This window comes from Vicugna pacos, chromosome 33 (assembly GCF_048564905.1).
Source record: "Vicugna pacos chromosome 33, VicPac4, whole genome shotgun sequence".
Taxonomy (NCBI): domain Eukaryota; kingdom Metazoa; phylum Chordata; class Mammalia; order Artiodactyla; family Camelidae; genus Vicugna; species Vicugna pacos.
This window is the reverse complement of record NC_133019.1, coordinates 12,346,868-12,369,742: the sequence shown is the minus strand read 5'-3', so window position 1 is coordinate 12,369,742 and position 22,875 is coordinate 12,346,868. Positions and strand designations below refer to the sequence as shown.

General features: G+C 47.9%; 2 protein-coding genes across 9 annotated transcripts in view; one reads left to right on the top strand and one right to left on the bottom strand.

Moving 5' to 3' along the window:
- The window catches only part of CEP164 (centrosomal protein 164), a 58,500-nt gene extending 56,649 nt beyond the window's left edge, over positions 1-1,851 (top strand). For 6 of the 8 annotated variants that reach the window (XM_072953807.1, XM_072953801.1, XM_072953806.1 and 3 more), the window contains 2 exons: positions 224-346; positions 519-1,851. In XM_072953807.1, coding sequence (XP_072809908.1) covers positions 224-346; positions 519-615 — 220 coding nt within the window. In that variant the 3' untranslated portion in view covers positions 616-1,851. Of the gene's footprint in view, positions 1-138; positions 347-514 lie in introns of those variants that run through there. The other 2 variants (XM_072953802.1, XM_072953803.1) reach the window with 2 other exon arrangements.
- Positions 1,852-14,994: 13,143 nt separating this feature from the next.
- Positions 14,995-22,875, bottom strand: part of DSCAML1 (DS cell adhesion molecule like 1) — a 314,095-nt gene continuing 306,214 nt past the window's right edge. The window contains exons 27-33 of the mRNA XM_072954182.1: positions 22,529-22,684; positions 20,760-20,790; positions 20,502-20,620; positions 20,047-20,199; positions 19,225-19,419; positions 17,611-17,922; positions 14,995-15,990 (exon numbers count right to left, since the gene is read on the bottom strand). Of these exons, the coding sequence (XP_072810283.1) occupies positions 15,515-15,990; positions 17,611-17,922; positions 19,225-19,419; positions 20,047-20,199; positions 20,502-20,620; positions 20,760-20,790; positions 22,529-22,684 (1,442 nt within the window). The 3' untranslated portion in view covers positions 14,995-15,514. The remainder of the gene's footprint in view (positions 15,991-17,610; positions 17,923-19,224; positions 19,420-20,046; positions 20,200-20,501; positions 20,621-20,759; positions 20,791-22,528; positions 22,685-22,875) is intronic.

Genomic DNA, 22,875 nt, shown 5'->3' with positions numbered 1-22,875 from the left:
GTTGGCCAAGAGGAAAGCCTGCGTGGAAGAGACTGACTGGGACCGGGCAGATGTGGGCGCTTCCCTGGCAGGAACATTCACCCGGGGTGGGGGGTGCCCCTCTGCTGCCCTTTCGAGAACTGATGCTCATCGTTGCAGAAGCCTTCTCGCCCGTGGAGGGAGCTTTGCCTGGTCAAGGAGCCCCCTCCCTCCGGCACTGCTGCCTCCTCTCCCCTCTCCTCAGTGAGCAGCTCCGCTGCCTGCAGCGCTCCCATTCCCAAGTCCCCCAGGCGGGCAGCACCAACTTCCAGGACATGATGGAGGCTAACCGAAAGTGGCTGGAACGCTACAGGAATGACCCCAAGTCGTATCCTTTTAGCTGCTTCCCAAACCCCAGTCCCTTCCTGATGTAAAATGCCAAGGTGGCTGCAGGACTTGTATGTGGGCCCTGGGTGGTCCGAGGAGGATCCTGTTCAACCTTAGACCCTTGCCTGGCTGTGCTCAGCTGACTGCAGAGTTTTCCTTCACCTTGTGGCCAGACATCTCTTCTCCTCGGTGCCCAAGTCCACAGCCAGCTCCGGCTTCCTGCAGCTGGGCCTGGATGAGAACAGCAGACTGAAGGTGTATCACTACTGAGGCCCGAGGAGCTGCCTGCACTTTAACTCCCTCGGATAAAACATTCTCCTGTCCCCTCTGCTGCTCGCCTTACCCAACTTAGAGGAACCACAGAGGCCAAGGCTAGAACGACCGGAAACAGGAAGCTGCCCCTGTGACCGCGTAGCACAGCTCAGGCTCCTGCGTGGACCTGGCAACACTGCTGTGGGGCAGCAGGGACCGGGGCACCTTAAGGAGAAGTGGCACTGAAAGAGCTTCCTTCACAGGCCAGGGGACTCCCTTCAGAGCAGAGTTGGTCTCTTGGGGCTGCCAGGCCTGCTTGGGGCTCCCACGGTCGTGTGTGCGGTCCTTAATTCAGAACAAAGCCCCCCAGCCTGTCTGTACCCAGGGACCAGGCCTCTCTCTCTCTAATACCTCAGCTGCGTAGCCACCTGACCCTTTTCCTTTTTTTAAAATGTCCCCTTTCTTGAGCGCTCTGTCTCTCCTTCTGACTATCTCAGGACTAGGCCCAGAGCCCTGGGGGAGGCTGCTGGAGCTTGGCTGCATGTCTTCCCCCTCCCGGCACTGGGCTCTCCTCAGGAGCCCTCCCTTTCCCTTCCCTGGGGCTCCTCCCCAGACCCGTCCCAGCTTGATTCTCAGGGCGCAAGCACCCAACTTTCAGGAAGCCAACAAGCCGTAGGACAAGACTGGCATGGCTTCTGGTCCTCATCTTGGTTGTCTCTTCCTGGACCACCTTTGGTACATTCATGGGTTCTTGTTTCCGTCTGTTCTAACTGTGCCACCCCCCACCCCATCCCCAAGCTTGGAGACTTCTTGTGGAGGAGGCGAGCGGCCGGGCCTGGGCCTGGCCTGGCGGGGAGGGCGCTTGTGCCAGGGGCAGCAGCTCCACCTCCCTTCAGCGGGCTCCTCAGGGGGACTTGCAGGGGGTGTTCTCCGACATCTGCCCCATTGTTTACATTAAACACCCCCATTTTTCTTGCCTTGAGAGCTGTGGGGTTGCCCTTGCCTCTCCAATGCAAAGCAGCCAACTCTACCACCCCACCCCTCGTCTTTGTCATGGAATAAGACTAAGATCCAGTTGGCCTGTTTACCCCGCAGATACGTTTTAGGCTTCGGTCTACCATGTAGAAGAACATCCTTTTTGTATTTGGTTCATGCTGCGTGCTTTGGGACTAACTCATGTGTTACAGCTAACTCTGGTGACCGTCTTGTGTTTTCTACATCAATTAAATCTCTTCAGGTCCATTTGCTACCAGGCAGTTGTGTGAATGTGTCTCCTTCTCTTTGAAGGCCTTTGCCTCCTTCCTCTTAAGAATAGAGGAAAGAAAATTAATATTCATGGAACGTCTAGGGATCAGGTCTAATCACTGCAAACCTGTGATAGAGATTGTCAGCTGTTTCTGTGGATGAGAAAACCAAGGCAAAGCTATCTTTAAGGGCCTGAGGTTCTGGAGAAAGCAGCTGGGCTCCCTACAAATCGGGACCTCACACTCCATCCTTGTGCCCCCAGAGCTCCCCGGCCTTCTGTCTCTCCCAACTCCACCCGCCGCTGCCGGAGACTCACTACCATTTCCCAAAGGCCACCTGGCATTGTTTACTCCATGCAGACAAATGAGAGCTAAGCCCCCTGGAAGTCCCAAGCTGGCAAAGTTAGGGATTTTTTTTTCCTGCTCCAGCAGTGTGAACAGCCTGTGTAGTCTTGGATTTATAATAACAAAATTGCTAGAACCACCACCTGAGAAGGCACATTTTCAGGGACTTGCTTAAGAAAACCGATTTAAGACAAAACGCACAAACGAAGTCAGCCTCCTCTGTGTCCCAGTGTCCGAGCCGCTTTGAGGAAGGGGAGCCTGTGGCTGGCTTGTTCGGCCCACTCGGCCCTTACACGGGGGTGGGGGGAATAGCCTAGAGAGATGATGTGAGTGGCTAGAGTTACGGTCTGTGTGTGGCAGACATGAGACCAGATCTGCGCTGTCCTGACTCCTAGCCTGGGGCATCAGGGAAGAGTATTTTCAAAAGGATACTCACTTTGAAGAGGCTCTGTGTTCACATCTCAATATTCAGATGGTACAAAAGTCAGTCCATCCGTGGGCTTCTTGATGGTAATGAATGTACCAGTTCTTTCTAGAGATTTTATGCAAATATAAGGAAAAAAAGAGACTGTTTTGAGTCTCTTCCCTTTTACTGGTGGGGTAAGGGTCATTCCTACCATAGGCTCAGATGGTTTTCCAAAGCTCTTTTGTGAGACATTCATTGCCTGATTTCTTAAGGAAGCAACGTTGGGCATGGTAATAGCCCCCTGACCACAAAAACTCCCACCCAGAATGGCAGTGCGGGGAGTGGGGAAAGAACCCTGGCCTCAGGACCCCGGGTTTATTGTTGGCTTTGGCACCTACAAGCTCTGGGACCAGAATAAATCCTTTCTGGGCCCATGTCTGCCCTGGTCAAAACCCTGAAGCCCAAATCCACACTCCAGCGATGACGCTGGAGGGCGGCCTAGGCTTCAGTGACTCTGAGGGGTCTGCCTTGGGTAGGGTGCTGCTGGCATCCAGAGACGGGCTGGAACACCTCCGGTGGCCTAAAATAGGGCTCAGGTGCGGAGGGGTGCTGGTAGGGGGGTTGCCTGTCCCACCAGCAGCTTCTTCGGGGGAGGTGGGGAAGTGATGCTTAAAAATTATAGTATCTGCCATCACCAGAGCTGATGAATTGGAAATTCATCCTTTCCTCTTGCATCTCCGACCTACTTCGGCCTCTCCCATTGGCTTTGCCATCTCTAGCAGGTATGTACACAGAGGGCCTACTGAAGGGCAGTGTGACACTGTTTGCCAGGATGGTGGAGAGGGATGTCTGCTCTTTGGGGTCCTGCTCAGGTTTAAAGGTGGAGGAGGTGTGAATCAAACAAAAGTTCCCACTTTAGCCTCTCTCTGCCTCAGTTTTCACATCTGTAAAATGGGGCTAATAGCAGTGACTATCCCATAAAGTGGTTGTGAAGATTAAAGAAGTCCATTCATATAAAGTTCTCAGGACAGTGTTCGATGCATAGTAAGGGGGATGATGTCATCAGGATGGTGCCGTAGGGTGTTCCTGACTTTCCTCCCTCCTTAAGAGAACCATTCGTGGATGGACACCTCAGAGAACTCTAGAGCCCAGCAGTGAGGCTGGAGCAACCCCTGTACCTCAGAGACTGAGACAGACAACACCTTAGGAGGGTAAGAGGAGCAACTGCATGCTGACCGCATAGTCCCTCCCCTAGGCCAGCTCAGCTTCAAACCGAGAGGTCTCCCCTGAGCCTATGGGCCCCCAGAGGGAAAAGAACACCCAGTGGTGACATCCAGCATGCCCAGCATTGCGGGTCACTTCATGGGAGCCCTTGCTCTGGTTTCATCCCACTGGGATCACAGGGGACTCTGCAGGGCTCAACCGCTGGGAATCTGATCGTGATGGAGAAGCAGGAGGGGCTTCCAGCCCTCAGTCTTGACAGCCCAGATTCCTACCTGGAGAGCCCAAGTAATAGTCCCAGCCTGTGGCTTTGCTCAGCTGCAGAACCAAGTTGATGGTGCAGTGTGTACCAGGGAACTTGGTGGGGTGCAGGTCTGCAGGACTCAGGTCCTCAAATGAGGAGTTTTACCAGCCCTGGAGCCTGCGCTGGTCAGCTCACTTCCAGGCAGAAGAGCGGAGTCGTAGCCACACCCACTGTGAAGTGTGCCTCCCAGCCCCTCCCGACCGAAAAGCCTATTCGGGAACATCTGGGAGTTGGCAGGAGTGGGCCTCCCAGGCAGGTGAACAGACACAGCCCTACCCACTGGGTTTGGCTCCTGAGCCATCTAATGGGAAGGGCTGCCGAGAACACGTAGAGGCTGCTGCCCATTCAGCAAAGCTCGACCTGAGAGGCAGGTAGGCAGAACTGCCTGCCGTCAGAGCAAAGCTCGTGGCCCTGTCGGGCCAGGGAACTTGGGGCATAGGTTGGCCTGAGTCAAGGCCACAATGAGCCTTAATGGCCTTGGAGCTATTCTCCCACTGCCCCCGGGAGAGAAAGTAATTCATAGCCCCCGTTACCGCGGAGTGCAGCCTTTATCTCACCAGGGACGCTGACTAGAGCACACTGGAAGCTGTGTGGCCCATCCCACAGCACTGCTTACAGTGGCATTTGGATGGGGAGCACATCCCATGGCTTTCCCCGTCTGCAGAGCAAAACTGGTGGCTCACCGACCAGGATATTCGGTATGCGCTCTTGCCTGCTTTAGGTCCCCAGATGAGCCATGCAGGCCCTGGGGCCCATCCTGCTGCCCTCCAGGGCAGGGGTGCTCATTCAGAGCCCCACCTACTGCTGGGTATTGTACCCAGTCCCAACTAAGTAGGAAGCCTAACCACAGAATTCAGGCAACCACAGAGCTCATCTATAGCCTCACGCGGTTAGGGAACCAAGCCAGCAGTCTTACCCAGCTGTTCTTAGCCAGTCACACCCGCCTCCGACCTCAGAGCTTAAACAGTTGCCTCACACAAAAACAGATCCTCGTAGCAGGCCCTACCCGCCCGAGGATGTTACCAGCAGACACATCCAGAAACCCAAACTGAGCTGACAGGTGAAGAACTGTCTCTGCCGAAGCAAACCTGCGAAGTCTGGAAGAAGAGACTACTTGCAGATGGGAAGATACCAACACAAGGACTCCAGGATCATGAAAAATCAGATAAATATGACACCACTGAAGGAAACCAATAAAACTCGAATAACTGACCCGAGAGAAACGGAGGCCTGTGATCTGTCAGACAAAGAATTCAGAGTAGTGCTCTTATAGAAGTTTAGTGAACTATGAGAACACACAGGTGGCTAAATGGAATTAGGAAAACAAGGCATGAACAAAACAGGTTCAGCAAAGAAATAGACACCATCAAAAAAGAAAAAATCCTAGTGCTGAAAAATACAATAACTGCAGAATTCAGTAGAGAGTGAGAAAGCAGACTCAACTGTGCAGCGAAGTGAATCAGTAACTTGGAAGACAGGAAATATGAAATTGTCCAGAGGAGCAAAAAGGAAAAAGTAAAGAAAACCTATGGAACTTATGGGACACAATGAAAAAAGAATATTCTCATTATAGGAATTCTGGAAGGAGAAAAAGAGAAAGGGACACAAAGTATATTTAAAGCAATAATAGCTGGAAACTTCCCAAACCTGGGGATAGAAACAGACTTCCAGATCCAAGAGAACCCAAACAGGTTGAGCCTGAATAGGGCTACGTGGAGACACATTATAATTAAATTGTCAAAAGTCACAGACAAAGAATTTTAAAAGCAGCAAGAGAAAAGAGAAGTTACAAACCAGGGAACCCCCATAAGACTGTTGGCAAATTTCTCAACAGAAACTTTTCAGGTCAGGAGAGAATGGGATGATGTATTCAAAATATTGAAAGAAAGAAAACTGTCAGTCAGCAGTACTGTCTGTACCCAGTGAAGCTGTCCTTCAGAAATGAAGGAGGGATAAAGACTTCACAAACAAAAGCTGAGGGAATTCATCACCACTAGCCCTGCCTTACAAAAAACGTTTGAGGGAGTTCTTTGAGTGGAAATAAAAGGACTCTAATTAACATCATAAAAATATAAGAAGGCAGTGTAAAACTCAGTGGTAAGAGTAAATATACAGAGTTAGATTCAGTAATACGATAATGGTGATGCATAATTCACTTACAACTCTAGTTTAAAAGTTTAAAAAAAGTAGTAAAAATGACCATAACTACAATAATCTGTTGTTACAGTGTAAAATATATAAATTGTAACAATAGTCTAAAATGTGAGGGGGAGGAGAAGTAAAAGTGTAAAGCTTAGGAATTCTATTGAAGTTAAAGTTATTAGTTTAAATAAGGTGTTATAATTTTAAAGTCTTTTACATAAGCCTCATGGTAACCACAAGGGAAAAACCTATAGCAATTACACAAAAGAACATAAGGAATTTAAAGCATTGTGATACCTCAAGACATCAAAACACACACACACACACACACACACACACACACACACACACAGCAGGATAAGAAACAGGAATAACAAATCTACAAAACAGCCAGAAAAAAGTTCACAAAATGGGAATAGCAAGTCCCTACTTAACAATAATTACTTTAAATGTAAACAGATTGAACTCTCCAATCAAAAGACATAGAATGGCTGAATGGGTAAAAAAATTAGATCCAATGAATGATATGCTGCCTACAAGAGACTCACTTCAGCCTTAAGGACACATAGATTGAGGCTGAAGGGATGGCAAAATGTTGCAAGCAAATTGTAACAACATCAACAACAAAAGCAGAGGTAGCTATACTTATCAGACAAAATGGACTTTAAACTTAAAATGGTCAAAAGAGACCAAGAAGATCATTATATAATGATCAAGGGGCCAATATATCAATATTTATATGCCCAATGTTGGAGCACCTAAATACATAAAGCAAAAGCCAAGACCTAAAAGGAGAAATAAACAGCAAGACAATAATAGTTGGGGACTTCAATACTACACTCTCAACGATGAACAGATCTTCTAGACAGAATCAGTAACAGTGGATTTGAACACGGCTATGGACCAGGTGGCTCTAATAGCCATACACCGATGCTCTGTCACAATCCTAACCCTAACCCTAACCTCATGTGCATATGGAGGATTTTCTACATATGTTAGGCTGCAAAACAAGCCTTAGCAAATTCAAGGAGACTGAAATCATACCAAGTATCTTCTCTGACCACGAGAGTACAAAACGAGAAAGCAGTAAGAAGAAAAATGGAACATTCACAAATATGTGGAAGTTAAACAACACTCTCCTGAACAACCAGTGGATCAAAGAAGAAATTAAAAGGGAAAAAAAGTGAAAACAGAAACACAACAGACCAAAATTTATGGAACCCAGCAAAAGCAGTTCTAAGGAGGAAGTTCATAGCAATAAACGCCTACATTAAGAAGCAAGAGCAAGCCCAAATAAACAGCCTAACCCTATGCCTAAAGAAGCTGGGGGGGGGGGGGATAAAAAGAACAAAGTGAGCCTAGAGTTAGAAGGAAGGAAATAATAAAGATCATAGCAGGAACAAATGAGACAGGGAACAGGAAAATAATAAAGGTTGACCCAACTAAGAGTTGGTTCTTTAAAATGATAGACAAAATTAACAAATCTTTAGCTAGCCTAACCAAGGAAAAAGAGAACCCAAATCAAAATTATAAATGAAAAAGGAGGCATTGCCATTGGTTCCACACAAATACAAAGGATCCTAACAGGCTGCTATGAGCAACTATCCACCAACAAGCTGGACAACCTAGAAGGAATGGAAGAGTTCTTAGAAACATAAAACTTCCAAGGCTGAATCAGAAAGAAGGCAAACCAGTTACTAGCAAGGAGGTTGAATCAGTAATAAAAAATCTCCTAATGAAGAATTACCTTTCGATCCAGCAATCCTGCTTCTAGTTATATACCCCAGAGAACTGAAAGCAGGGACTCAAACAGGTGCAATGTGCATAGCAGCAGTATTCATAATTCACAAAAGGAAAACAACCCAAGCGTCCATCAATAAGTGTATGGGACAAAGAAATAATGTACTGTATACATACAATGGAATACTATTCAGCCTTATAAAGAACTGAAATTCTGATACGTGCTTCAACATGGGTGAACCATGGAAGCACGCTGAATGAAGTAACCTAAACGAAAAAGAAATACTGTGTGATTCCACTTACATGAGGAACCTAGACTAGTCACATGGATAGAGACAGACACAGAATTGTGGTTGCCAGAGGCCAGGTGGAGAGTGCAGAGGAATTAGTGCTTAATGGGTATAGAGTTTTTGTTTGGAAGATAAAAAGTTCTTGGAAAGGATAGCAATAATGTTGCACAACATGGCAAATGTACTTAATGCCACTGACTTGTACACTTAAAAATGGTTTGAATGATCAATTACAAGAGGAAAACTGGAAAATTCACAAATATGTGGAGATTAAACAACACGCTACTGAGCAACAAAGGGTCAATGAAGAAATCAGATCAAAAGTGAAAAAAAAAAAACCAAAAAACAAAAAACCTTGAGGCAAATGAAAAGGGAAACAAAGTACCAAAATTTATAGGATGCAGCAAAAGCAATTCTAAGAGGGAAGCTGGCAAAATCCAATATTCATTTATGATAAAAACTCTCAACAAAGTGGGTATAGAGGAAACATACCTCAACACAGTAAAGGCCATATAAGACAAACCCACAATTAACATCATATGTAATAGTGAAAAGCTGAAAGCTTTTCCTCTAAGATCAAGAACAGGACAAGCATGCCCACCCCCACCACTTCTATTCAACATAATATTGGAAGTTCTAGGCAGAGCAATTAGGCAAGAAAAAGAAATAAAAGGCTTCCAAATTGGAAAGAAAGAGGTAAAACCATCACTATTTGCAGATAATAATGATACTGTATGTAGAAAATCCTAAAGACTCTACCAAAAAACTGTTAGAACTAACAAATTCAGTAAAGTTGCAGGATACAAAAATTAACATACAAAATCGGTTGTTTCCATACACTAACAATAAACTATCAGAAAGAGAAATTAAGAAGATAACCCCACTTGCAATTGCATCGAAAAATAAAATACCTAGGAATACATTTAACCAAGGAGATAAAAGATGTACTCTGAAAACTATTAAGATGCTGACGGAAGAAACTGAAGAAGGTACAAATCAATGGGCAGATATTTCGTGCTTATGGATTGGAAGAATTAATCCTGTTAAAATATCAATACGGCCCAAAGAAATCTACAGATTCAATACAGTCCTTATCAAAATTCCAATGGCATTTTTTTTGCAGAAATAGAACATACAATCCTAAAATTTGTATGGCCCCACAAAAGACTCCAAAGAACTAAAGCAATCTTGAGAAAGAACAATAAAGCTGGAGGCTTCATGCTTCTTGACTTCAAACTGTATTACCAAACTACATTAATCAAAACAATATTGTACTGGCATAAAAACAGACACAAAGATCAGTGGAACTGAAAAGAGATCCCAGAAATAAAGCCACACCTACATATATGCTCAATTAATTTACAACAAAGAAGCCAAAAATATACAATGGAGAAAGGATAGTCTCTTCAATAAATATTGTGAAATCAGTCAGCCACATGCAAAAGAATGAAACTTGACCACTGTCTTACACCACACATAAAAATTAACTCCAAATGGATTAAAGACTTGAATATAAGACCTGAAGTCATAAAACTCCTAGAAAAAAACATAGGCAGTAGGCTCCTTGACATCATTTTTGGTGATGATTTTCTGGATCTGACTCCAAAAGCAAAGGGAATAAAAGTGAAAATAAACAAGTGGGACTACATCAAACTAAAAAGCGTCTGCACAGCAAAGGACACCATTAACAGAATGAAAAGGCACCATTAACAGATGAAAAGGCAACCTACTGAATGGGAGAAAATATTTGCAAATCTTACCTCTGTTAATGGGTTAATATTCCAAAATATAGAGAGAACTCATACAACTCAATAGAAAAAACCCAAACAATCTGAATAAAAAATGGGCAGAAAACCTGAATAGACATTTTTCCAAAGAAGACACAGAGATGGCCACCAGGTACATGAAAAGAAGCTCAACATCGCTAATTATAAGACAACTGCAAATCAAAACTACAGTGAGGTATCACCTTACACTGGTCAGAATGTCCATCATTAAAAAGTCTACAAATAATAAATGCATGGAAAGGGTGTGGAGAAAAGGGAACCCTCTTACACTGTTGGTGGGGATGTAAATTGGTGCAGCTACTGTGGAAAACAGTATGGAGGTTCCCATAAAAAACTAAAAGTAGAATGATCCAGCAATCCTACTCCTGGGCATATATCTGGAAAAGATGAAAACTCTATTTTGAAAAGATACACGAACCCCAATGTTCATAGCAGCACTGTTTACAATAGCTAAGACATGGAAGCAAACTAAATGCCCTTTGACAGATGACTGGATAAAGAAGGTGTGGTGTATACACCCAATGGAGTATTACTCAGCCATAAAAAGAATGGAATCATGCCATTTGCAGTAACATATGTGGAATTTAAAAAATGATAAAATGAACTTATTTACCAAACAGAAATAGACCCACAAACATAGAAAACAAACCAATGGTTACCAAAGGGGAATGGGGAGAGGGCTAAATTAGGAGTTTGGGATTAACAGATACATACTACTATATATAAAATAAACAATAAGAACCTACTGTATAGCACAGGGAACTATATTTAGTATCTTGTAATAACCTATAATGGAAAAGAGTCTGAAAAAGAATGTGTATATATATCTGAATCCCTTTGCTGAGCACCAGACACTAACACAATGTAAATCAACTATAATTCAATAAAAAATTTTTTTTAAACCTTGCTGTTATACAGGTCCCCTCCTGGCAGAAGCCTTAAACTAGACAAGGTTATACAATATATGAAACATTTGCTTTTAGACGCTTGGGTAACACGATATGCAAAACTTGAACCTTGAGAGAAAGGCAATAAATTCCATGAGTCCTGTGATCATCCCAGTTTATTACATGCAATTGGTTTTCCGACTGTAGCACAGAAACTACAGTTTGAGAGGCCGAGGCCGCTGGAATTTGTGGGCTAGGGTACCAGAGAGAAGGGAGCTGCGGAGAGCACGTGTGGACCTGCAGGGAGGGTGCTCATCTCTGTGGTTGATACTGATGTGCCATTGGGTGAGAACAGACATGCCTACGGCCAGGAAGCGAACTAATGGAAAACAGCATGTCAAAAGAATTCCTGGACCTCATACAGGGCTAGAAATGATTTGTTTCCCCAGCTGAAGTGGAAAGACCTCATCACATGGGAAATATTGGTAGTATCCATAGATAGGTGATTGTCTTAGTAGTGGGGCTAAATTAGTGCCTTTTTTTTCTTTTTGCAGAGGGAGATAATTAGGTTTATTTATTTTGATGGAGGTACTGGGGATTGAACCTAGGACCTTGTGCCTGCTGGGCATGAACTCTACCACTGAGCTATACCTTCCTCCCTAAATTAGCTTTAGATGTAAGTTGCTGTGGAGGTACTCCAAAAGCAAGACTTAGAAGAATCCAGCTGATTTCAACTAGCTTCATTGCTCACGAGAATAAAATCCAACGCTTTCTGAATGACCTAACATCATAAAGTTATGACCGACTGGCATCCATTTTAAAAAAATTACCACACTTGCAGAGAAGGAAAATATGAACTATATAGCCAGCAGAAAAGTCAATTAACAGGAACAGACCCAGAAAGGGCAAAGATGATGGAATTAGCAGATTAGAACATTGGATTCCATATTACATGTGCTTTGTATGCCCCAGACAGGAGGGAAAAATTGGAGCACGATGAAGAGAAATAGATTATAAAAAACCACCAAAATTGAACTTCCAGATGGGAAAAATACAGTATCAGAAATGAAAATTCACCATATTTAAAAAAAAAATACTTGGAAGAATATTTAAGGAATATATATGTATATGCAAAATAGAAAAACAGTGATGCCTGTAATCCTACATTTCATGTACAGCCTGTGTTAACAGGTTGGCCACCATCTTTCCAGACTTTTATTTGCCTGTATAAACAAGTATATTATTATTTGAAACAATAAAATATTAATGCAATAAAAATGGTTCAAATGGTCAATTTTATGTTGTGTATCTTTACCATGGAAAAAAATACAGTTGCCTGGGTTGCACACTCAGATCGTTCTGTTGTTTTTCGGTTGGGGAGTAATTAAGTTTGTTTGTTTTGGCGGAGGTACTGGGGGTGGAGCCCAAGACCGCTTGCACGCTGAGCGCGCACTCTACCACTGAGCTGAGGACTTCCCCTCCCCTACAAATTGTGAGTCAATGGGATTGGTGAGATCTGGGCTTCTTTGTTTTAAGCTTCTCAGGTGAATCTGATGTGTAGCTAAGAGACCCACTGGTCTAGCTCTGCCTTTTGGCAGAAGGGAGAGAGCAGGGGCATGGTTTCTGGGAGCCCTTCTAGAGGAGAGCTCCTTGAACTCTCCAGGGTGCAGTTCAAACAGGCAGGCTTGTGGTTTAGCTAAAGAACGCATCGAGGTAAGAGATTACCAGCTTACAACACTGTGTGGATTTTGCACAAGTCTGTCTGAATTCCCAGAACTTGTGTTTCGTAGTGAGGAAGCCAGCTCAACTGAACACAAGTGAAACTGACTCCTGCTTCAAGTCCTTCTCCTCCTACCCGGTCCACCTCTGGTCCCAGGCCTTCTCCCACAGACCCCTAGAGCTGAATCCTGCCCCTACTATTACTGCCCCTCATCAAAGTCAGCACATCAGAGCTTCCCAGTCCATGCAGCCCAGCATGTGGTATTGGCGTCCCTCCCTGAACGGCTCACTAACATTCCACACCAGCTGCTTTCCTGCAAGTCCAGCGGGCTCACCTGGTCCTTGTGGATTCTACACCTAGCGTCATCCTAGGGTAGAACTGAAATTCAGCCTCTGAAAAGCAGAACATGGGGCGGTACGGCTCAGTGTTTTAAGGATTCAGACACCCCTGAGATGGAACCTCAGTTCTGTCTCTTCCTGCTCCTCTAACCTTGGATAACTTCCTCAACTCTCTAGGGCTCTAGCTTTCTCACCTGCTGGGTGCAGATCATGATGCTTGCTTCCCAAACCTGCAATGAGTTTACATCAACCACTCCTCAATGAGGAAAGCGATTTTTTACTCAGCACCCGGAGTGTAGTATAGGGCTGGCTCAGTGATGTGTTTTCATGACAAAGTTCCCCTTTGCAGCCCTGAGGAGAGTGGCTCCATGCCACTCTAGCCTCTGGGGATTTGTTCATTCCCTCATGCTGGTCGGAGTTGGGTTTTATTCCTGTTTATTTCCCCATGTCCAGCCTGCAGCGGTGGGGGTCGAGGGGAGGGGCTCAGCCAAGTTCGGGGAAGAACTCAACGCTTGATCATTATGCCTGCAGTTTGGGAGGTGACCTGCAGATGGCGCATGGAACCTTGGGAGGAGACCTGTCCTCCAGCAATGGAGGGGAAGCTGGGCTGTCACCAGCAGTCAAGGGGCAGGGACTTTCCTCACTAATGCTGTTAGCTGCTTCTCCTGGGTGGTTCCTGGGTGTGGAGCTCCCCAGGCGCACATAACCTCTGCCCTCTCTCCCCTCTTTCGTGCTGGGACGACAGCCCTTGCCCTTAAATATAGTTACCCACGGGCAGGAGCTCCGTGTCCACACTCGCTGGTGCTTAGGAAATGTTTGTAAACTGAGTTGCTTTTTGGGAAATGCTTCCATTCAAGGTCATGCACCCCAGGGAGGGCTTCACTGTAGCCTGGGCAGATAGGTACAACCCACCTCCTGCACAAACGGCCCCCTCCTCCCTCTCCAGCCTTTGGGTATCCTCCCCAGCTCCTCCTCTCAGCTTTGGGGGAACAGCAGGACCCAGACTCACCTTCCTTCCAATTCCCGATCCACACCGCGGCCTTGACTTGGGGTGCTGACCTCAGGAGCCCCCTTTGTACTTCCAAGGGGCACTTTCTTTTCATGCAGGGGGTCTGGCCTTGGTGAAGGGAGACCATGAACTCCACGCCTCTGACTTCTGCAGTCTCCTGGGTCTTTCCCTCTCCTCTGCCTGTGCAAACCCTCACATCCTAGGAGGCCCAGCTCACGTGCCCTCTGACCCGCTCGTCAGAAACGGCTCCCCTGCGCATCTGCATGTGGGTGCGCTTTTTTCAACCCGGAACCTAATTGCAGCTCCTCCCACACCAGGTGAGGTACCTGGTGGGCCCGCTGGCCTGATCATCCTCAGCTGAACTCCATTCCCCTCCTCCAGGAGCCCTTCTCACCTCTCTGACCTCTAATGACCTCACTCTTCCTTTTGCCCTAACAGCCCAGAACTTCAGGCTCTGGCTGGACCCCCAGGGTAATTTGATCTCTTCCCCACACCTTCCCAGTTTAGAGGCACCACTTACACAACTTAACTGCCCACTAGTGTAGATCTGCTTTGTTGCCCTGGCTACGCTGCACTCTCCCAAAGGAGAGAAGCCAGTAGACACAACCCCCCAACCCCATACAAGCCCCCCAGAGCTCTTGCCAAGGGTGCTTCATCTTACAGATAAGGAAACTGTGGCTTGGAGAGGTTTAGAAGCTTGCACAGAGCCACACCGCAGGCCTCCTGCAGGGCCCAGCGCAGATCTGAGAGCAGAGCAGGTGCTCGAGGAGGCACCTGAGCTAATGGAAAGCCTTTAAAAAAGTTTAGCATGCTGAGCTAAAGCCGGGCTTCTCAAAGTCTCTCCGTGAGAGCCAGGCGGCCTGGTACAGGGGCCTCGCCTCCCTGCCTCCCCACTGGCTCTTGCCAGATGGGAAAAAAGCCACCACGTAGAAACATAACCTTTATTGCACACCGCGCTGGGTCTTTTTTCATAGAAAAAGGTATTAACACATAAGCATCTGCAAATTGAAGCAACTCCTGGTTTTCTTGGAACAGTAAAATCGCATGCAGTGTCTCTGAGTTGGGAGTTTGGTCTTTGTCAAAACCACCTAGACTGGAGGGAGGGTGAGTAGGAGGGGAAAATTGCTGAGTCTTTGTGCCTCTGTCTCAAAATAAGGTGAGAGAAATATATAGATACATAGCTTGTCCATGTGTTCCTATCTGTCTATATATGTATATATCTCTCCGCACGTATTTTGTGTGTGTGGTGGGGGATTTGACTCGTACTGTCAAATTCTTTGTGCCCTGGCTTCATGGAGAAGAAGAAAATAGTTTCATTTGTACAAAAGAGTTCTATGTACAAGCGTTCATGACTTGGGGGTTTCTCTTCCTTGTCGGTTTTGTCTGTCAGTTGAATATAAATAACGCAGGAAACCAGGCGAGCTGGTGTGCGAGGGCTGGAGGCATGGAGGTCCGAGCGCAGGGCTGCCCTCCCGGCCGGGCCCCTACACCAGGGTGTAGGACTTGGAGTAGGCCCCCGCCCCCTGCTTCTGAGGCCTCCCTACCCCCGACGTGCTCATCTCGAGAAGCGAGTCCCTGGAGCCCCCCATTTTGGTGTGTGGGCCCCCGGCCCGCGGAGGCTCGGTGCTGGGGGCCGGAGGGGCAGCACTGGGGGCCGCGGGGGGCTCGGCAGGGGTGGGACCGGGTGCTGGGGGCGCCGTGCCGGCTGGGGGGGCGGGCATGGCCAGAGTCCTCTGAGGTAAGGTGGCTGTGGAGGCGGCCGCGGGGGCCCCTGGGTGCGGGAGGCCCAAGGGCTTGCTGGCAGGGTCCAGGGTCAGGTGGCGAGCCTGGGGGTGGTAGGTTCGAGCCAGGTTCCTGATGGAGGCCTCGCGAGGCGGGACCACGGGGCAGGGCTCGCGCCCCTCTGCTTTTCGGAAGAAGGCCTCCGACTTGGCGTAGAGGGGCAGGTTGCAGTAGTCACCTGGAAGGCAGCAGGTGAGGGTGTCAGCAGCAGAGGCCCCTGGGAACCAGCTTGTCCCCCCACGCCCACCCTCAGTCCTCTCCCTGATCTGGCACAGGCGTCCCTCCAACCCAGTGGGCAGGAGAGTCAAGTAAACATCAGTTAGTTGGCCTCTCTGAGCCTTAGTTTCCTTATCTAGGAAATGGGGATATTCACATTTCCCCACAGGAATAGTGGGAGGAGGGAATGAGACAAAGTACAGAAAGTGCCTCTAGGCAGCGGCTGCCACGCTGCGCAGTAAACTGACACCTAATGTTAACTGCTCCCTAGAGCTGGTCAGCTTCAGCGGGTGCAGAGTTCACTTCTCACACAGGGACTTCCTGAGAGCTCTGGCTGTTAGAAAGCTTTTCTCTACCCCGAGGAGGAAAGGAATGTCACTCCCTGTCACCTCCCTACATTTACCCTGATTCCGGCCCTTGAGGACTCACAGGGCCAGGCCGCCCCCACCCCTTTCCCACCGCAGCCTTTTGGATGACGTCAGCTGCATTTTCTCATCCCTTTCCTTCATCCTGCTTCTCAAGGCAGAATGTTCCTAATTTCTTAAAGTGCCTCCAGGGGACATGCTTCTGGGAACCCCACATCCTGATCCCTCTGCTCTGTGAGCACCCGGGCCTTGCACATGCCTCTATCCTGCCCACTGTGCCAGGCGCTTTCCTCAGGGGCCTCGTTTAGTCCCCTCAGCCCCCCACCGCATAGGTTAATACTTGCCCGAATTTTACAAGTGAGGGGACTGAGGCTCAGAGAGATTTAAGTAATTTGCCCAAATTCACACAGCTGGGAGGGGTGAGAGGGCCATTCCGGGCTGCTGGTCTCCCACGTCTTTGTCCTTTCTGTCACCCCAGGCTCTTCTCTGGATGACCCTGAGCCCCTGGGCTGGCATGGTCACTTAGCATAGGCCCGTGCTGAGCAGACCAGACTGCCTGGTTTGACAGTCTGAGCCTTGCAGACTATGGCCCTAATGTCTGCTGGTGGGCTTCCCTACTCCCCTCCTCCGGGTTACCCTAGACCCTCCCTGCTGACCCCAAAGGGCATATGCTCTGGCCAGGGCCCTGGAGTCAGATGGTTCCCAGTCAGGCCAGGTCACGGACCACCATGAGGTTTGGTGACCACAGGCTGAGCTGCCAGGATGGCTCCTTTGGGTCTAGATTAACTTCAAACAGCATTGAGACCCATGGCCATTGGTTAGCTGAGCCTGTAAGCAGTCTCCTTCCATCCTGGCAAAGCCTCAGATTAAGGGAATGATCACTACTTAATGCGAACCTGCTATGTGCCAGGCACATATATCATTTCTAATGCTCATTAAAACAATGCAAAGTACGTGCTCTCATTTGCATTTTACAAACATGGAAATTAAGGCCAGAGAGGCTAAATGACTTGCAAGGTCACAGAAATGTTAAGCGGTTGAGGCAGGATGTGAACCCTGATCTGCTTGTTCCCAAGTCCTTGCTTTTTGCACCACCCACCCCTGCCCAGGAGCCACCCTGGGCTGGCAGGATCCGGCGCAGTTAGGGCTAGGTCGAGCCAGGGCTCACCGGGTTTGGGGGCAGGGGACACAGCAAAGGAGGTGGTCTGAGTACTCACTCTTGTTGGCCCGATGAGGGATGGGCACAGCCACATTTTTGCCCCGGTCAGCATCCTGGGGCTTGGGTGGGGAGGCGGTGAAGCGGCAGATGCCAGGCTCTGAGGGCGTGCTCATGGATGTCATGCTGTCAGCGTTCTCGTTGGTGCCCGTGGTCATCTGATCGGAGGAGCTGTCGGAGATGAAGCATTCGGTGATCTCAAACTTGGCGTGCTGCAGCTGCTCCTCCAGTTTGGCGTGCTCATAGGCCCGGGCCAGCTCCTCATAGGTGGAAGACGCACTCTCAGTGGACACCATGCTGTTCCTCCCTTTGTCTTGGGGGGATGGAAGGCACAGAGTTAAGAGGAAATGAGCGGCACGCCCCCATATTCACTGCAGCATGATTTACAACAGCCAAGACATGGAAGCACCTAAGTCTCCACGTGGGGTGGGGATGAATAGATAAAGAAACTGTGGTGTATATACATACAATGGGATATTATTCAGCCTAGAAAAGAAGGCAGTCTTGCCATTTGAGACGATATGAATCAACCTTAAGGGCATTATGCTAAGTGAAATAAATCAGAGAAAGACAAATACTGTATGATCTCACTTATATGTGGAATCTTAAAAAAAAAAAGAAAAAAAATCCCTGATAACCAAAACCAAAACCCCCACGCTCACAGATATAGACAATGGATTGGTGATTGGCAGAGGTGGGGGTGAGAGGCTGGCAAAAAGGGTGCATGTGGTCCAAAGGTACAAAATTCCAGTTATAAAACAAATAACTCATGGGGATGTAATGTGCAGCATGGTAACTATAGTTAATAACACTGTACTGAATATCTGAAAGTTTCTTAGAGAGTAGATTTTAATTTTTATTAATTTTTTTAGTGGAGGTACTGGGGATGGAGCCCAGGACCTTGTGCATGATAAGTACATGCTCTGCCACTGAGCTGTTACCCTTCCCCAAGAGAGTAGATCTTTAAAGTTCTCATTGTAAGAATAAGAAAAAAAAACTGTAACTATGTGTGGTGATGGATGTTAACTAGACTTACTGTGGTGATCATTTTGCAATATACACAAATACCAGATCATTATGTTGTACACCCGCAACTAAATATTATATGTCAGTTACAGCTCAATAAAAAATAAAGGGAATGAGTGGGTTTATGGGCAGAAAGGTGTAAATGAGACCAGACTGAGCAGTTCCCCCTGGCAGCCACTGAAAGCCGGACTATGGAGTGGACCAGGCTCACAAGATCCTGCTCTCCCCCTGTGAAGGCAGTGGTGGTGGCAGATCTGTGACTAATGAAGGGCCGAACATCCTTCATTCTTGATAATATGCAACCACCTCTTGAGTGACACTCAGCCTTTTTTCCAGCAAACATTCTGTGTACCATTAGCTCTGTCATCTTTTGGGAGGGCAAAATGAAATCCTTCACCAAGCAGAGCTCGGCTGGGTCAAGCGTTCTTGTCACAGCCACAGAGTGAGTCAGTGGGCAGCTGGAAATGAAACTGACTTGGACCTTGGACCCCATGATCGGGTGAGTAGGAGCTGGGAAAACAGAAGGTGGAAATGAATAATGGGGGAGCTGGAGGAGAGCGAGCAGGACGAAGGCAGATCCCTGGTTTACCTGTGTCTTGGGAGAGGCTGGCACTGTAGCTGTCACTCTCAGTGACAGTGACACCATGCTGGGAGCCCACAGTGCGCCAGTCGGAGGTGAGGGTGCGGGCGGGTGTGGAGGCCTGGCACTTGGTCAGAGTCCACTGGCTTGAATACCGGTTCCGGGTGCTATGGGCTGACTTTACGTTCTTCCTGGACACTGGATCTGCACAGAGGAAGCAAGAGCTAGCACCTCCCAACTGAGGGCACTCAGGCTTGGGCAGCTGGCATTTACCAGAAAGGGCAGCGGGGAGCAAGGGAAGAGGCAGAAGCAGCCACAGGAGCTCCCTTGGGAATGCTGAGTGCGCCGCCTTCCCGGACCACACAGCTATCCATGGAGGGGGAGAGCCACAGTGTGGAGGCATGTGGGCGGTGGGTGGCACCCTCGTCCTCCCCAGACACCCCATCTTTTCCTTCAGCCTGGGAAGACAGTCACCTTCTCTCCTGCTGCCTCATGACTCTCTCTTCATTCCCTACAGTCCTTGATGTGGTCTAGCTTTATGTCCAGAGTCACAGTGGCAGATACAAAAGGCCCTTGGAGAGAAAGAACACCTAACCCTCTTAAAATTTCTAGGTAAGGCAACTGAGGCCCAGAGAGAGAAGGTTAGTGACATGCCTAAGGTCATAGCTAGTGAGTCTGCAGTCAAGGTCTCTGGACTCTAATTCCAGTGCTCTTTCCATTCTTCCATCCTGCTCCTCCCTACTTAAAAAAAATAAAAGTCACCTCTGCCTTATGCTGTGCCCAAAAATCCCCGTGTGGGAGGAGGGCTGTCTCCCTGGGGAGAATGCATACTGGTGCCTGGCCGGATGTCAGACATGTCGATGAGGGGTCCTGTGCTCTGGATGAGGGCTGGGTGGTGCAACGAGACACCGGTGCAGAAACTCTGAGGGTTGACAGCTTGGCTGAACTCAGCATCCGCCACAGGGATGGTGGCCTTGTCATCTCCTGGAGGAAGAAGTAAAATCAGCAGGAAGCCTTCCCTTTGGGCACCATCTTTGCTTCCCAAATTTCTCTGTCTTTATCCAACACTGAAACCAAGAAAGGTCAGGCCAATTCTTCCCATTAACAGAGGAGGAAACATAGCTCTTGAGAGAAGCTTCAACGAGTTCTCAAGTTGTTGAGTTGTTGGCGGGGCTAATACTAGAACCCTGGGCATTGTATGAGGACCCATGGCTGCCCTTCATGGGTTATGGTTTGGGAAAGCATGCTCAGAACAGGACAGAGAGCTCATGGCACCTGTCACTCACCCAGCTGCTTGATGCCCTCCTTGTCCTCGATGAGCAGCTGGACCCTGGGGATATCAATGTGTAGCCGCGGGCCCTGGGGTGGCCCCTTCACGGGGGTGTCAAAGCTTCGGTTGTTCTTGCTGTGGGGAGAAGAGCTGGAGGTGGGTGACTCAGAGCCATAAGGGGTGGGGGAGGGGTTTTGCAGGATAGCGGGGTCTTGGAAGCCCGGCAGTGGGGGAGGGGGGTGGAGGAGAGAGGATGAAGTTATGTGACACCCACCTTATCAACATTTCTGCCAAACTCTTTGCATCTGCAAAACAGAAGAGAGAGGAGACTGAGTGAGAATGGAGTCTCAGAAGAATGAGAACTGAAAGACGCATGGGGAACAAGGTGGGAGAATTCCCTAAAATGGGGCCAGGGCTGGGCTCCTGGGAGGCAATGTAAGGACCTCTGAGATAGTCCAACACATGATAAGGTCTCACTACTCCCAGTTCAGGATTTGGCTCAGGTCTGTTTTCCTTTCCTCAGATTTTTATCTAATAGGGCGGTCCTTCCCAAAGAAGAGGATATATAAAGTGCTCCATCTGGTTCCTGAATTGACTCTAATTAAACAAGACATCATAGCAGGCTGGAAATGGGCATCAGTGGTGGGTCTATCCTCAGTTATCTGTTGGAGAAAGGAGAGTTTGGGGGATGAAGTAGAGGTGGTGAATGGGCACCTCCAGATGACATCAACCAAGAAGCTTCATTTCCTTCTCTAGAGCATCTGGCCTCAAAAAGTCCATGGATGGATTTGAGGGTCACTGCTTTGTCTCAGAGGGGCCTTGAATAGGATCTGGACTCTCAGGTTAGGAATTGACAAGAGAGAAGAAGCAAAGGCCCTAGTTAATCCATTAGACCTCAGACAATGAAGAATGATTTGTTAGAGCAAATCTAGCTGCATGAATGCATTTAACCATCTATCTACCCACCCATCCACCCAGTCATCATTACTCTATCCACCTTTCAGTCCACTCTTCCAACCATCCACCTACCTGTCCATCATCAGTTCATTCAACTACCTACCCATCTATCCATCCATCCATTGATCCAACCATTCATCCATTCAACCATCAACCCATCCAACCATCTAATCATCTGTGCAACCATCTATCCAACCATTTATCTAATTATTCATTCATGTATTTAACTAATCATCCAATCATCCATTCATATAACCATACAATCATCTATCCATCCATCCATTGATCCAACCATCTATCTATTCAACTATCAATGCATCCAACCATCCGTTCATCTACCCAACTCCTAAACACCCTAGGTAGTCTTAGTCAGTCCCTCTTCTGTGATGTTACTGTGCCCTACTTCTCACATTAGACCATAAACCCTAGAAGGGCATGGACTGTTTCCTCTTCATTCATCTTTATATATCCAATGTCTGGCAGTAGCTACAATACAGAAGATACTCAATAAATGTTTTCCAAATGAGTGAATGGACATTCATCAAGCAACTAATTGGCCTTGGAAAAATTGAGGTAAATCAAACCCATTCATGCCAGGTTATGGTATCAGGTGTTGGGACAGGGGATGACATTAAAAATATTTAACAACTGACAAGGCATGGAAACTGCTCAGTCAAAGCTAGTCAAGGTCCTAGAGACAACTTGCAGGTCTACTCTTTAGTGGCCGGGTTCATAGGGAAGTCACAGGGATCCTGTATAAGAGAATGAAGCATCCAGGGTAGAAGGGAGCAACATCTATTTACAACCAACATGGAAATGTTTAAATATTTTAACAAGCAATATGGTTTCCACCAAGGTGTACCTCTAAAGGTCAGCCCTGGTTAGGGTGGGCACAAAGTCCTGTGGGCATAGAGGAGGAAGCAGTGAACAACTAAGGAGGGTTCAGAAGGTTGGAGTGGCAGCTCTTCCTTCAAGGGGACCCAGGCACTCTCTCTTGTGCAGATGGTGCTGAGAGTCCATGGGAAGTGGCCGGCGGGGCTGAGGGTCAACACTCCCTCCCAGGAAGCCAGTGGGAAACTCGCCCACCTCGGAGCCGCTTCAGCCGCTTCTCCTTCCTCTTCTTGCGCACGATGAACAGCAGCGCCACCCCCAGTGTGGCCAGGATGACCGGGCAGCCGATGGTGAACAGCTTCTTCACGTCATCCCCCTCGCCTTGTGCAGACTTGATGGGCGGGATGGTGCCTGAACAGAGGTGACGTAGGGAGTCAGATCAGATGTCCCTTGTGAGTTGAGTGTTATGCTGTCTCAGGGGCAAGGTAGCCCTTTGACCTCTCTTGCTACCTTTGGTCTCACTCTGGCCTCTACTTCCTGGTGCAGAGCCCCAACCCCCCAATTCTGCTCCCTCAAATTCTGCTCCCATCAGGACAGCCATG